General features: G+C 40.4%; 1 protein-coding gene across 18 annotated transcripts in view; it reads right to left on the bottom strand.

The window, feature by feature from the left end:
- Window positions 1-14,161, bottom strand: part of MEF2C (myocyte enhancer factor 2C) — a 163,134-nt gene that overhangs the window by 69,514 nt on the left and 79,459 nt on the right. For all 18 annotated transcript variants that reach the window (XM_060280208.1, XM_035099848.2, XM_035099852.2 and 15 more), the window contains one exon: window positions 3,509-3,712. In XM_060280208.1, the coding sequence (XP_060136191.1) occupies window positions 3,509-3,712 (204 nt within the window). The remainder of the gene's footprint in view (window positions 1-3,508; window positions 3,713-14,161) is intronic.

Raw genomic sequence — 14,161 nt, 5'->3', positions numbered from 1 at the left:
GGCCGCCGGTGTGTGATTTCCATTCTCATCCTGGGGCAAAGTTCTCAACCTGAGGTACTACTTCCGGGAGTTTGTAACCCGAAGTGTTTGTAACCCAAAGCGTTTGTAACCGAGGTACCACTGTACAACTAATGAGAATGTGGTGCCGGGGGATCGGGATGGACAAATAAAACCTTAAGTAATAAAATGTTATCGTGAAATCATGAAAAAGCCCAGATAATTTCATACCAGATGCTAAAGCCTTCAGAGTCCCAAAGCAAATTCATTTCATAGGTAAAACTTTTTTCTTTCTTTTTTAAAAGTCTGTTCACTGCCTTTATATTTTTGTCTAAACTAGTAAGGGCAACACTCAGAGTCTCCAAACGTATATTTTGATTCACTGTTAAGTGGGAGGAATGATTATGATAGCAATTTCAGTAATAACTATTATTATTTAGAAGGTCAAAAAGTTGATCTGTGATGATTATTTTTTGCTCTGTTGTGTCTAATACCTGAATTTGCTGTGAAAACCCTGTCAGATAAGCAAAGGATATCAAATCTCTATTTTCTGAAAAAACCTGGGAGTCAAGGGCACATAGTCCCACTGCAGTTTTCCTCCGACATTTGATAGCAAGTACTCTGTGTTATTAGCTCCAGCAGAATCCATTGAAGATGAATAATAAATAAAATAGCTTTTAAAATAAAAGGATGCACATTGCCAGTGTGTGTTGTAGGGAGCAGTCATATTTGGAACTTGAGAACTGAAAACACACTTAGTTCCCTAACCCCTCCATGCAGTTCCCACATATATACTTTACAAGCAAAATTGCGTCTAATTCTCCTGCTCTGACCGAGGCCATGCTTCTAAGCTGCTCAGTTTGAATAGGCTAAGAATTCTTCATTTTAGAAAGAAGCAGAACATCAGTTTATAGGCTGATCACCACACATGTGCTCAGCATCACTGTGAAGTAAAGAAGACTCAACTACATACCAGATGCCAATATGTGGCAAAAAAAGCAGTATGGATTCTGTTAAAGCAGGGGTCAGCAAACTTTTTCAGCAGGGGGCCGGTCCACTGTCCCCCAGACCTTGTGGGAGACTGGACTATATTTTGACAAAATAAAATAAAAATGAGTTTCTATGCCCCACAAATAACCCAGAGATGCATTTTAAATAAAAGCGCACATTCTACTCATGTAAAAACATGCTGATTCCTGGACCGTCTGCGGGCCAGATTTAGAAGGCGATTGGGCTGGATCTGGCTCCCGGACCTTGGTTTGCCTACCCATGTGGTAAAGTCTGTTAAACAATCACAGAGATGAGAGATGAGAAAAGAAAGAAAGAAAGAAAGAAAGAAAGAAAGAAAGAAAGAAAGAAAGAAAGAAAGAAAGAAAGAAAGAAAGAAGAGAGAGAGAAATCCTGCACTAAATCCTGTAGTATGAAAAGATAAATATCACTTTCTTGGGAGAACAGTTTCTCGTTTTGGGCTAGCATTACAGTATATGTGAATGAGATCAATGTCAAACAATCCTGGATACCTTAAAAGAAGATGATTTCTGGTTTTCTTTTTTTGCATTTCCCTGGCGCATTTAAATATTTAAAAGACAGCAATTCTTTATTCTGCACTAAGACATGTACTCAAGCTACTTTTGTGTGTGAAGCTGCCTGCCTCTTCAGCTTTTGTTTTCTTGCTTCATTGTACTAGCAACAGTGATGCTAATTATCAAGTAAAACAATATAATTACACTGAAGTTTTCCCCCTCCTTTTCCCCTAATGTAAAGATTCTACCCCCACCCCCCAAAAAAACACCCACACAAGCTGCAAAACTATTTCCTCTGACCCTGAAACAGTGCTGAATCCAGAGTGACCTCTGCACTCTGTATTTCAGTCTGAATATAGAAAATCACATCCTTTCAAGTTAGTAAGCTATTTTAGCCGCCAGCAAGCCATATGGAAGAAACAGTACTCAAGGCATTTTGTCTCTCTTTTGTGTGATTATCGCTTAACAATTCGAATCTATCAAAATGATTGCCAACGTGTCCCTGCAGTTTTTGCTTTTTTGGTAGAAAGAGCATGAAACCTTTGTTGACACAAAACTGTGAACGGCCACAACTTCACGGCCACCAAACTCACTACTGAACATCCTGTCACAAAGCATAGTTGCCACATATTATTTATTTACTGGCCAGGCTGACTGGTTGAGGAACTAGCATACAGTGGAACCTCAGTTTATGAACACCTCGGGTTAAGTACGCTTCAGGTTGAGTACTCCATGGACTGTCTGGAACAGATTAATCCACTTTCCATTACTTTCAATGGGAAAGTTCGCTTCAGTTTATGAACGCTTCAGTTTATGAACAGACTTCTGGAACCAATTGTGTTCATAAACCGAGGTGCCACTGTATTAGCTAAGGTAAAAGGTAAAGGACCCCTTGATGGTTAAGACCAGTCAAAGGTGACTATGGGGTTGCAGCACTCATCTCACTTCAGGCTGAGGGAGCCAGTGTTTCTCCACAGACAGCTTTCTGGGTCATGTGGCCAGCATGACTAAACCGCTTTTGGTGGAACGGAACACTGACGGAAACCAGAGCGCACGTCCTTTACCTTCCTTGGTACTCAGATTTCTGAGCAGGACTCTGCAGACTCTGGAGCTTCAAACAATATGCTACCCAGGCATTCCCTAAACCTTAACCATGGTGTCTGGTCAGCCAAAGAGCCAGCATGGTTGGTACAGTTATCACAGGGAAGGATAGCACAAACTTCTTCTTTATGGGATTGCTTTGTGCAGTTTTGGATTTGCATTAAAGCATAAAACCAAAAGTGCAGGAAGCCACCAAGCAGACAGGCACTTAAATTCTGGCTCCACTGAAATCAGCAGCAAAACTCTCAGAGATCATTACATTGAAATAAGTATTTCTCAAAGACAGTTAAGGCTGGTTAGGGTGACTCACCTATCTGTTTACATCTTTACTTAAAAGTACTGTCATAAGATTACAGAGTAAATCAATGGCAGCAAACAAGAAATACAATGCATTTGGGAATCAATGCTCTTCTGGGTTTTCCTTTCTTTATTTGCAAAGCAACCAAATATTTATTTCAAACCACACTGGACAATACATTAAGGCCAAATGTGTAAAAGGCCTGGTTTACTTTGCATCGTAAGATTTTTACATGATGTTTAACCTGCACTCACATTAGAAAATCTATTGGATGGCTATCTAGCTAGCTACCTATCTCTCTAATGTCAATCCATCGTTTTAAGAAGGTGGTGGCTTGTATTATCGTGCTTGGCAGTAAGAAAGGATTTCTGCACTGGATGGAAGTGACTTCTTTATAAATATAAAATGGAAGCAAAATTAATTAAGGGACTCAAACAGTGACTCAAATAGTATATTGCTTTGTCCTGTATTCCACATGTAGCTATTTCAGCTGAACGTTATCAAGTAATGGACATGAAGGAAACAAAGTCAGTATGAAACTTGCATGGCAAAGTATAGGTGGGGGGAATTGCAAGAGGTGTATTCTTACCTCAACAATATCTGAATTCGTTCGACTCTCGTGTGGCTCATTGTACTCTGTATACTTCAGCAACACCTTGTCCATATCAGTGCTGGCATACTGAAACAGTTTGTTGGTGCTATTGAAGATTATCAGAGCAATCTCACAGTCACAGAGAACACTCAACTCGTAAGCTTTCTTCATTAACCCAAATTTCCTCTTCGTAAATGTCACCTGAAAAAAGAAAGAAAGGGAGAAATTAGGTCCGTCTCTTTTGCTTTTCATGAAATGTTACCTTGCAGTTGCTATAATTTCTGGGCTTTAACAAATTCAGGAGGGAAGTGAAACAGCCAACCTAAATATAGTACCAACAAATAATATAAATATATCTGACGTTTAAGTAACTGAGGAAAGACATATGAACAATGCTTAATGCTCGAGAAAGGCGAGAAGCATAATGATTAATCTGGGCTGGGTGTCTCTGCTCTTATTTACAAGTTCAAAATACTGACATTAGAACCCTCTGCGTAATAAGGCAATTCAAAATACTTTGTTGCCAATACACAAACTGTTTCATATATTTTCAGACTCATGAACTTTTGCTTCTCTCTTACTAAAATTTGCTACCTTGAGTGCAGTCCTAGCAATATTTTTAATGTACTGTACTCTCTTCCAAGGGCAGACTCCTTTCCGTATGCTACCAATCTGACTCCATCTTAGCTTTGAGAAACCATCAAATATACAAAGGATACTGCTTTCATTTTATTATTTATATTTCATTTAGAGATATTTACATTTCATATATTGTAACATTTTATTATTTATATTTATTTTGTTTTTTTATAAACTTGTATCTGTTTTAATTTATGTCGTGAGATATTGAGTCTTGACCCGGGAGAGGCAGAATATCAACAAACAAACAAACAAACAAACAATTCTGCTTAACATCTTCCAACGTCAGCAAATATTAATAAAGAAGCTAATACAAGCACTTATGAGCCAGGCATATATATGCACTTGTACATTAAATTACAAAATGAAGTAGCAATGAACTAGGGTCCTGCACTCTTCTTCCACCCCATCTTCCCAATTTCTTCCTCCTAATTTTAGTCTCTGCCTGAGACAATAAAAAATGAGTTTACTAGTTATGCTACTGTTCAAGTAAAATAACCAGAACTTGACAAATTCATGCCATTTTTTAAACTAATAATCTTATAATAGCTGTTTTGAAAAGGGGTTCCATTTATTGATACAGGGATACACAACAAGGGCCGATTCACATTTGATATTTAGAGCACAAGTACAAAAATGTAGGAATATAGAAATCTGCCTTATACTGTGTCAGAACATTGGACCATATAGCTCAGTATCACCTCTAATGTAGGTCTGGTTTGCACATATGATAAACCATGGTTTATTAAACTATGGCTTATTATGCCATGGCTTAGAGATGGGTGTGAACTTAACCCATCAACTGAACTATGTTTTATTAACTATGATTAAAGGTTGCTTGTTAATCATGTTTCATAGCTAGCTTATAAACCTTAGTTCATGTTAACCATAGCTTAGCATTATGTGTGAACTTGGACCCCCTTCTTAGCTAAGGAACCGTCATTGCTACAGAGCCGTGCTTGAAGAGTGGCAAAAAACATACAAACTACTCTCAAGGCTCAGCTGCTGTTGCTGGAGCTTTTAACCACTCTGTGATGTAGGAAGCCAAGGTTGAAGTGATCATCTGCCAGACAACTCAGCTTTAACTATTGTTTATTAAATTATAATTAATATTAGCTATAACTAATGTTAACTACGGCTTAACATGTGTGAACCAGAGCATTGATTGGCAGGGGCCATCAAGGGCCTCAAACAGGAGCCTTTCTCCGTCCAAACTGGATATCCTCTCCCTATACACATCACAAGAGTGGAGAATTCTGCATCCTACTTGGGACAGGGAGAACAGAAATAGCGCCCAGGCAAATGATCATGGCAACTGCATTTCTTTGTACATTAAATTTTTGTTGCTCTACCGTGATTGCCTTAACAGAAGGAAGATGTGCACATAAAAACTGGATAACTTTATTGCCTACTTTAAAGTCACCCTGTCCACAATAAAAACAACAAAAAGCTCTTCAATATAGAACAGCATGTTCATATAGCATTGCTTGTTTGCGAGATAAAGTCCACTGCAAGCTTCTACAGCAATTTGCCAAATCAAAGATAGCTATAGTAAAAATCATAGCACTACAGTGCACACGGGGCAAGGCTACTTAATGATATGCTAGTTACTATCAGCTCTTTAATGCTATAAGTAAAAGTACCTCTGCACATGGATCTCTGCTAGACGTAAAAGACTCCACTGTACATGGCTCATAAAGCTGTCGTTTTATCTTCTTACATGGCTAATGCAGGCTAATGCTAACAGCAGCCCCAGTCTGCCATGAAATCTCGGCCGGTCATGCCATGGAAAACGTGACATTAAGTCTGTCTAATCCCACCAGCTAGTCCATCTAAAAGAAACGTGGCCAGATGCCAACTCGCTGCACATTTATTTTCTACAACAAAACCCAAATGATGTTCTGTGTTGCCATCTCAATCTTCCTGTTACAAAATTATCTCTCTCTCTCTCCTTTCAGGGGTGGTTTGAGCCACCATCTAGTCAAACCTGGACAGCTGGATTGAACCCAGTTTACAGCTACTAACTATCCAACAATTTTGATGAACTGCAACATACAACAGCTATTATCTAATTGCCAATATGTATGCAGCAGTGTTGAAGTCCAGTAACAAATTATCTAAGAACAGGTTTGAACAACTGAACAGTGGGACTGAATAGGCTTAACCAGGCTGTGGACTGGGCGACCTGATGACCACAGCTTCCTTTGAAAATATGCTGGGTTTGAAGAAAGCAAATATCCATGTGCTTCTATCCTTACCCCAACCCCAACCCCTAGTCCATCTTTTCTTTTCATCTCTATGATGACTGACTGCAAAGGGTGACAAGCAGTTGTGTAAAAATGAAAATCTGGTGGTGTAGCTCACCATGCAGGAGAAAAGCCACTCATCCTATAATCACCTATGCTGTAGGTCTGGCATAGGCAAACTCGGCCCTCCAGATGTTTTGGGACTACAACTCCCATCATCCCTAGCTAACAGGACCAGTGGTCAGGGATGATGGGAGTTGTAGTCCCAAAACATCTGGAGGGCCGAGTTTGCCTATGCCTGCTGTAGGTATTGGAAGTACATGGATCCCTATAGTGGTTAAAAAGAAAAATATGGGGGGGGGGAATGGGCCACGTATAAAGATTTGTTAACAGAAGTTGAAAATAAGGTAAAATTAAAGTCTTTTGAAGAGTTGAGGGGAAAATTGACCGATTGGTTGCAAAATCATAATTGCATGATGTTTTTAAGAATGATGTTAAAAATAATGGCTTTGCAAATACTAAATCAAAACTTGAGACTGAGTTGTTAGAGTGTAAAGGTAAAATGTTGTCAAAGATGTATAAATTGTTAGAATGGCATACTAAAGATGAACAAGTTAAGATGGTTGTGATAAAATGGGCTAAGGATTTTGGATATAATATTCAATTAGAGCAGGCATCCCCAAATTTGATGTGCTTTCGAACTGCTAGGTGGGCAGGAGCTGAGACCGAGCAACGGGAGCTCATCCTGTTACAGGGATTCGAACCGCTGACCTTCTGATCAGCAAGCCCTAGACTCTGTGGTTTAACCCACAGTGCCACCTGGGTCCCATGGTTCACTAGTCTGTATTAAATGATCTAGACAAAGCACCTGAACTCATGAAGGCAAGTCAACTTACACAACTGGAATTGATCGAAATGCTTAAGTACTGTATGCATGCATGACGGTGTGGGGGCAGTCAAACCATCATTTTGAACCCATCAGACCTGGTAACTTTGAACTTAATGCTGTTTTAAGTCTGTCTCTGCTTCACAGGAAATGGCAATACATGACTTGAGTACAGCCCAGGACATGGAATGAGTAGGATGCACGAAGCCCACATACTGTGCTGCATCTCAGGCTATTTTCAATCAGACTTGCAGACCACAGCACTGGAGGAGGAGTGTCTGCATATAGTATGGTTTCTGTTGCAGAGAAACCTCAGAATTTACAGCTTCTCACCATCAAAGTACACTTTGGGACAGAAATATCTTTAAGGCCACTGTTTGTGTTTACAGTTAGGTCCTCCTGAACATTTAGGAGACCACATAAATATGCTACACAGCACATACTAATTTTCATAAGACGTGTCACAGACCATTGCAAATGATTTCTTTTCATCACAATTAAAAAGATGAAATGAATAAAAGTTTCGTTTAATTTTTTTCTCTTTAAAATGTAATCTTAATTGCTCATTGATTCATTATCATCTTCTCCAAATGTATTATATCACGATGCTACCATTGTTCACAGAGAGATAAAACTGTTTTTATGCATCACGGTTTCTAAAGTGAAAGAGAAATTTCACTATTCTTTTCAAATATGCCACTCATTTAGAGTTAAAAACTTAAGACATTTTTGCACTTAACACAATATCATCATAAATCATTAATATCTCATACTTTTACAATAACTTGTCATAAAAATGAATCTATTCTTTTAGTAACAGTTGAAAGTTCAAAGACTTCAGAAACTATTTGGAACATCTTTAAAGGTATTTAAGAATGGATTTTCTTTTTTCTATTATTCATACTTTAAAAATAAAAGTATATTATCTTTTGAATGCACATTAATAATAAAATTTAAAAACCAATATTATATTTCTAAAAGTTGAATTGGTCTCCAGTCTGCTCAATTAGCTATTCAGCTAATTATAATTAGCTGATGAGCATAGATTGAAATGGCAGACATTGACTTTAATTTGGGAAAACTTTGCTGAGTATATAGTTTTCATGAATTATTAAAACATGTTGTCTCTTTGTCTCAGTCCATGTTCGAGAATATGGATCTAGCTCATGAAAGTTTTCATTTGTTGGACTAATGTGCACACACAAAAACCCTGCAATGGGGTAGCCAATATGTTGTTGGACTACCACTGCTATCATCCTTGACTATTGATCATGCTGACTTGGGCCAATGAGAGATGTAGACCAACAACCTCTGCAGGGTACCATGTTGGCTATCCCTACCCTACTGGCTACACTAAATTTTCTGTAAGTTTGTTCACACCACTCAGCACCATACACAACTATATACAAACGTGGAAGCAGACAATCTGTATCTACAGGTCTAAACTTAGGCATGATGGTGCTTAAACAAAACAGTGAAATGCATTGGATGCCAGAGGAATGAGCCCACCTAGCTAGGTCTTACTCAGGGATGACCTACTGTCTGCAAAAAGGATGAATGTGGTCTGTGTGCTATGCTGAAATGTTTTTCGATCATTCTCTATCCCCACATTTTTTATCATTCTCTACCAACAGATGAGAAAAGAAATTACATGTGTCCATTATCAAAAGGGTGTGTGGTGGGGGATCGTTGTATTTGCCATACATTCAAGTTTCTCAAGGGATGTTTGTGGATGCCTTTTTTCATTCCACAAATCATCTATCCATTTGGTCTGCACTCTGTAGCCTTCCTGGGTACTGCATTTCCTGAAAACCCCATAATATCCTCAGCTGAGCTTCATTCTCGGGGGAAGAAATAATTTGAGAAACTGGAGTACAGGTTGCAGTACAGAATTGGTATATACGTATATAGTTTTGCAGTGAGACTCTTCGTAAGGGCATCCACAAAGAAGCTCTCTAAATATCTGAAGAGCGTCTACAGGCAACGTAGTGCAATCTGATCTTCAGAAAACAGTTTAGCCAGGAGGGTAGCCAGGTCATCTGAGGTTCACACCCTGAGATTCTGAAGGCAGAGCATGGAACCTCAAAAGTAGGACCCAGTTCCTACTCTGGAGAAGCAACTACTTTTTCTGACTTCTATCACCAGTGCATGTTATTGCCCCTTTTCCAAGTGTTGTTGATTATTCCTCTATTATGCCACTTCCATACAGAGTCAAAAGGTACTGAGAGTTGAAGAATATGACAGGGAGAAGGGTCCGATTGTAACAAACAATTTGCCTAAGTTCTTACCCAGAAGACCCGTGAGAAATAAGTTAACATGCCTGTGCCGTCTTCTTTTGCAGAGAGCCAGAAGTGAGGCAACTGCAAGGGAAGTTTTAGAAAGGTCAGGCTCAAGTTTGATTTTGCTGCATTGTGGGTGTGTATCATTTCTTGGGATTTGAAAACTGATAGGGGTATTTTTGTCTGTGTACCCATGTCAGAATGAATGCATTCGTTTTCCTGTTTGTTTGCCTGCATGCTTGGGTTTGTGGTCCTGTAAGTGGTCCCTCTGCCTGTCTCTCTCTTTTTTGCCCCTGCTCCTTTTGTGAATGAATCATGGATAGAAGATGCAATTAGGGTATGAAGCAAAACAGTTCCCCCATCACTAATGTCAAGTCTTCATTTAAGTATGCCTTATCCCATTTTGGTATGACTGGGCCTAGTACAGTCCCAGTATGGCTCTGAGCTTCAAGAACCACCCATCTTTCACCAATATGAGAACATAGCCTTATACTGAATCAGCCTATGTCACTCGACATTGCCTACACTGACTGGCACCAGCTGTGCAGGATTTCAGACACGGTTATCTCTCAGTCTTCCTGGAGATGCGGGAGGCTGAACCTGGAACATTCTGCAAAATCTCTACCACTGACCAACAGCCCTATATCATTTCTATTGCTTGTTGCTTTAGTCAACTATTTCTGCTTACTTGCTGTTTTCTATTCACTAATCCACTTTTCAGTCTCCCTCAATTAGCAAACCAAATTCTGGCTACTCTTCCTGAAGCACCATTCTGCTGCAACATCTCCTGTGCTCCAGAACATTCCAGTGCCATTAATCATGCCTTCCAAAAGTGCCCTTCACTTCCACTGTGAGCACCGGTCTTCCTGGAAGAATGTCAATGCTGCCAAGAAAACACGCACAACTAACATGGGCTCAGATACTGAAGAAAATTGTGAAGCTCTCCAGGCCTGTAGGTTACTCTGTAGCAACAACATGAGTAGAAGGAACTGCTTTGAACACAGAATGTCTCGAATTCAGTCCCCTGCATCTCCAGATAAATCTATTGAATCCCCCGGGAGCAAGGTGGGCCAATGCTCTGACATGGTGCAAGACAACTTCCAACGTTCCTAAAGATGAACTTCAAATTAAAAGTATTCTCATAGAGCACTTCGTTATTCTACCACTCAGAATTAATATCAGTCTACACATTACATTATGCTCAAGGCTTCCCTGTGTTGGCTGCCATAACAAGGGTTGTATTGTCTAGTGTGGTTTGCCGCACGGATCATCAGGATTTTGTGGAGACTTTCTGCACAAGCAACAGATGCTGCTAAGAACATCTGGTCCTGGCATAAAAACTCCCCATGCATTCCTCAGGATCCAAGTAGCAACAATGGTGAGGATAATCATCGGGTGGAAATCTGCTACACATGAATAAAGGAACGTGTAAAACAGCTCTTACTTGGAGAGCAAACCAGGTGCTAGGCAACCTCCAAGTATATCATGCATCACTAAGTTTCAACTGAGTCCCTCCTTAGAGAGACATTCGGCCTACTCTGCCACCAGGCACGGCAAGATAGGAAAGACAACTAAAACTTCACAGCTCACTAACATTCAAAACACGCAAAAGGAATTCACATGTCAGTCATTGGTTATAAGACATCACTGCATCCGGCCGGCTGTAGATAGTTGAAAACACCCTTGGTCTTCTAATAATGCTAGAGAAATGGCACAAAACCAACTAAAGTAAATCCCCAACATCCTTTTTTAAAAGACAATTTCAGAAAGGGGAATTTGTAGCTATGAAGCCACAGTGTGTGTGTGTGTGTGCTAAAATTCCCTCTATCTGCAACTTGCCTTCATCAATTCCTCTCTCCTCTACCCTTGACTTTTTCTTTCTTTCTCCTGCAGGGTTCCAGATGCATTAGCTCTTTGACTCTGAAAGTGTGAGCAAGTAAATGATGACAGTAATGGGGAGGACAACAGCTTGCTCACTGGGGCTCTCTAGCTAGAGAGCGAGTCAAAGCAATGCAAGGAGGAGCTGAAGATATGGACAATGGAGCTGAGGAGTCCCACTAAAAAGAGGGGAACATGATGAGAGAGGGGAACCACACTAAGGATATAAATTGCCAGCTGCACCCCCTGAAAACAACAACAACACTACAGATCATTCGCATGACCATCTGAGCTTGTGGTTTTAAAAAGTTCATTCTCATTCATGCTGCCGGCCTGCCACAATCTAAGTTGATCATAGACAAACCACCATAGCATTTTGAGCAGTTGGGAAATGCAAAAAGCCAGTCTGTCTTCACTTAGCACATGGCGTGCAGCTTTCAAGTTCCTGGCTCAGCCTTGGGCTGCATCAGTGAAAAACAGCACAGGCAAGCATGGGCTCAAGTGGTCATGAATGAGTCCTTAGTCCTTAAATAGCACTGGTGGAAGATGGGTCCTTGAAATAGCAGTGGTGGAAGATGGCCCTAGGGAAAGTGAACAGGACTAGAACTTGTTGAAATATAAAATCTGTACACAAACTGCAATATGATCCTATGCGTATGGTAATTGCAGACAGAGATCAAGTAGCATTTTGCTTTGTAGTGAATGAAGCTTCCCTGTTTGGCAGGCAGGTCCCCCCTCACATATAATGAAACTTTGTAAAACATAACAAATTTGACTTCTTCCACCTAGAAGCCACCCCAACAATTTGTGGTAGCAAAAAAGGAACAGCACTTGGCCATTGTTTATGTTTATCTAAAATTACAGATGACATACTGTGCCACTCCTAGCTTTAAATGGCTCCGTGTAGGAGCAAAAATTACTGGTGAAAGGTAAAAGCCACAAATCTACCCACTTTGTCATCTGCTCTTGTGGTGATAGGGAATGATACAGGGTGTAGTTGTTGTTGCCGTCATTGCCCCTCCTCTGCCCCACTCCCCAGACTATTCCTGTCTCTCCCTTTAGTAAGCTGGCAGAATAATTTTGACCATCCTATAATAACAGTGCTGATGTCCACCAAGTGTGTGGAGGGAGAAGGGACTCACTGTGACCTTTTAAATTCTTTTTCGCTCTACAAACTAGAGCCATTATACCATGGCATTTCTATAGAGAAATAAGCGTACAATGTGTAGGTAGGAATTATATCTGCTGAGTACTTTGCATATTTAAATGAAGCTTCCTTGCTTTAAAATAATTTTATAAGCATTACAAAGGACTTTGAAGGGCCAGTTTAACATTGCTTGGCATGCTGCATTCGATCTGGACTAACAGCGCAGTCCTAACCATGTCTACAATTCCCGCTATATTCAATGGGGTTTACTCTTAGGTAAGTGGAATTAGGATTGCAGGCTGAGTTATTTCCATTTCATTCCCATGACAATCAGCAGGATTTAAGCTTAATCCAGGATGACTAACTTTTCACATAGATTTCAACAAGCCCCAAGTGTGACTAATTCGTACCCTTCAACTCACGGTAAGAAAAATGTGGGATCAGCAGCAGCGCGGCACCAGAAGTTGCTTCTACGCATGTCTGGACATGCGTAGAAGCAACTTCTGGTGCCAGTGCTGCCTGATTTCCGGTGCCCAGACATGGGCAGAGCGGCAGCCAAAATCGGTTCTGCGCATGTCCAGACATGTGCAGAAGGAGCCTCCCTGGCAGGTAGGAAATCTGGGGGATTTACGGGATTTTTCTCTATTCGGGATAACAGTGGGAAACGGGTTTAAATACGGGGTTTCCCCGCGAAAAACGGGAGACTTGGCAGCTATGGACTAATTCATTCTGGATCCAACACTTTACTATTGTTCAGCAACACTTGCTTTTTCCATTCCTTATATATTTCTATATATTTCCCCACCAAAGCCAGAAAGTCTCTTTACTCCAGGATATCACATTTTTGCATGTGTTTGCTGAAAAAGCATCCAAAGCAGTTAAGCACAATTAGCTTTCATAAAAAGCTGTACATGACTTTCTGCAGTAATGAGATTCCCACGTTTGCATCTCCTTGTGTGTGTCTGTGTTTTCAAATCATGATTTAACAAAGGCTCCTTTTCTACCAGCTTTATGGTTACACTCCACAGCAGTGATGGGCCAAAGCATCATTGAAGGATTCCCCCCCTGACAAATCTTCCTTTGTGTAATGACTGGGCAGGACCCATGAAATGAAAGGATCTTTAAAAAGAGCAGCCAGGCACACTTCATTAGCCTGCTGCCATGTTCTTATAATCCTTCTGGATAATTCACAGGGACAAGACAGCACTGAGAGGGGCTGCGAAGAGAACCATGGTCACTAGCACAAGCATGCGATCCCTAGCTTCCTGAGAGATGCTGTAAAGCTGTGGCTGTAATATATCACACACATACCCCACCTTGCAAGCCAATTGACAAGTTTGCTAAGTATTAAGATGTACTGTACACTGATTTAGTGTCACTGACTTCAATGGAAATGAATGGACTCGGAACTAAATACCGTATGCCAGTTTAACTGTGCAATGGATTACACAGGCAGCGTTCAAAACTCCCATTGTTCTAGGCACATTTTGCGACTGGGAATTTCATCACTGAGAGCAATTTCTGAGCTCTGGGTGCAGTACTGCACCTAAGATTTCAAATTAAAACTGCCACTGG

The sequence above is a fragment of the Zootoca vivipara genome, chromosome 11 (genome assembly GCF_963506605.1).
Source record: "Zootoca vivipara chromosome 11, rZooViv1.1, whole genome shotgun sequence".
NCBI classification, from domain to species: Eukaryota; Metazoa; Chordata; class Lepidosauria; order Squamata; family Lacertidae; genus Zootoca; species Zootoca vivipara.
The sequence above is the reverse complement of the archived record's forward strand: the minus strand, read 5'-3'. Positions and strand labels throughout refer to the sequence as shown.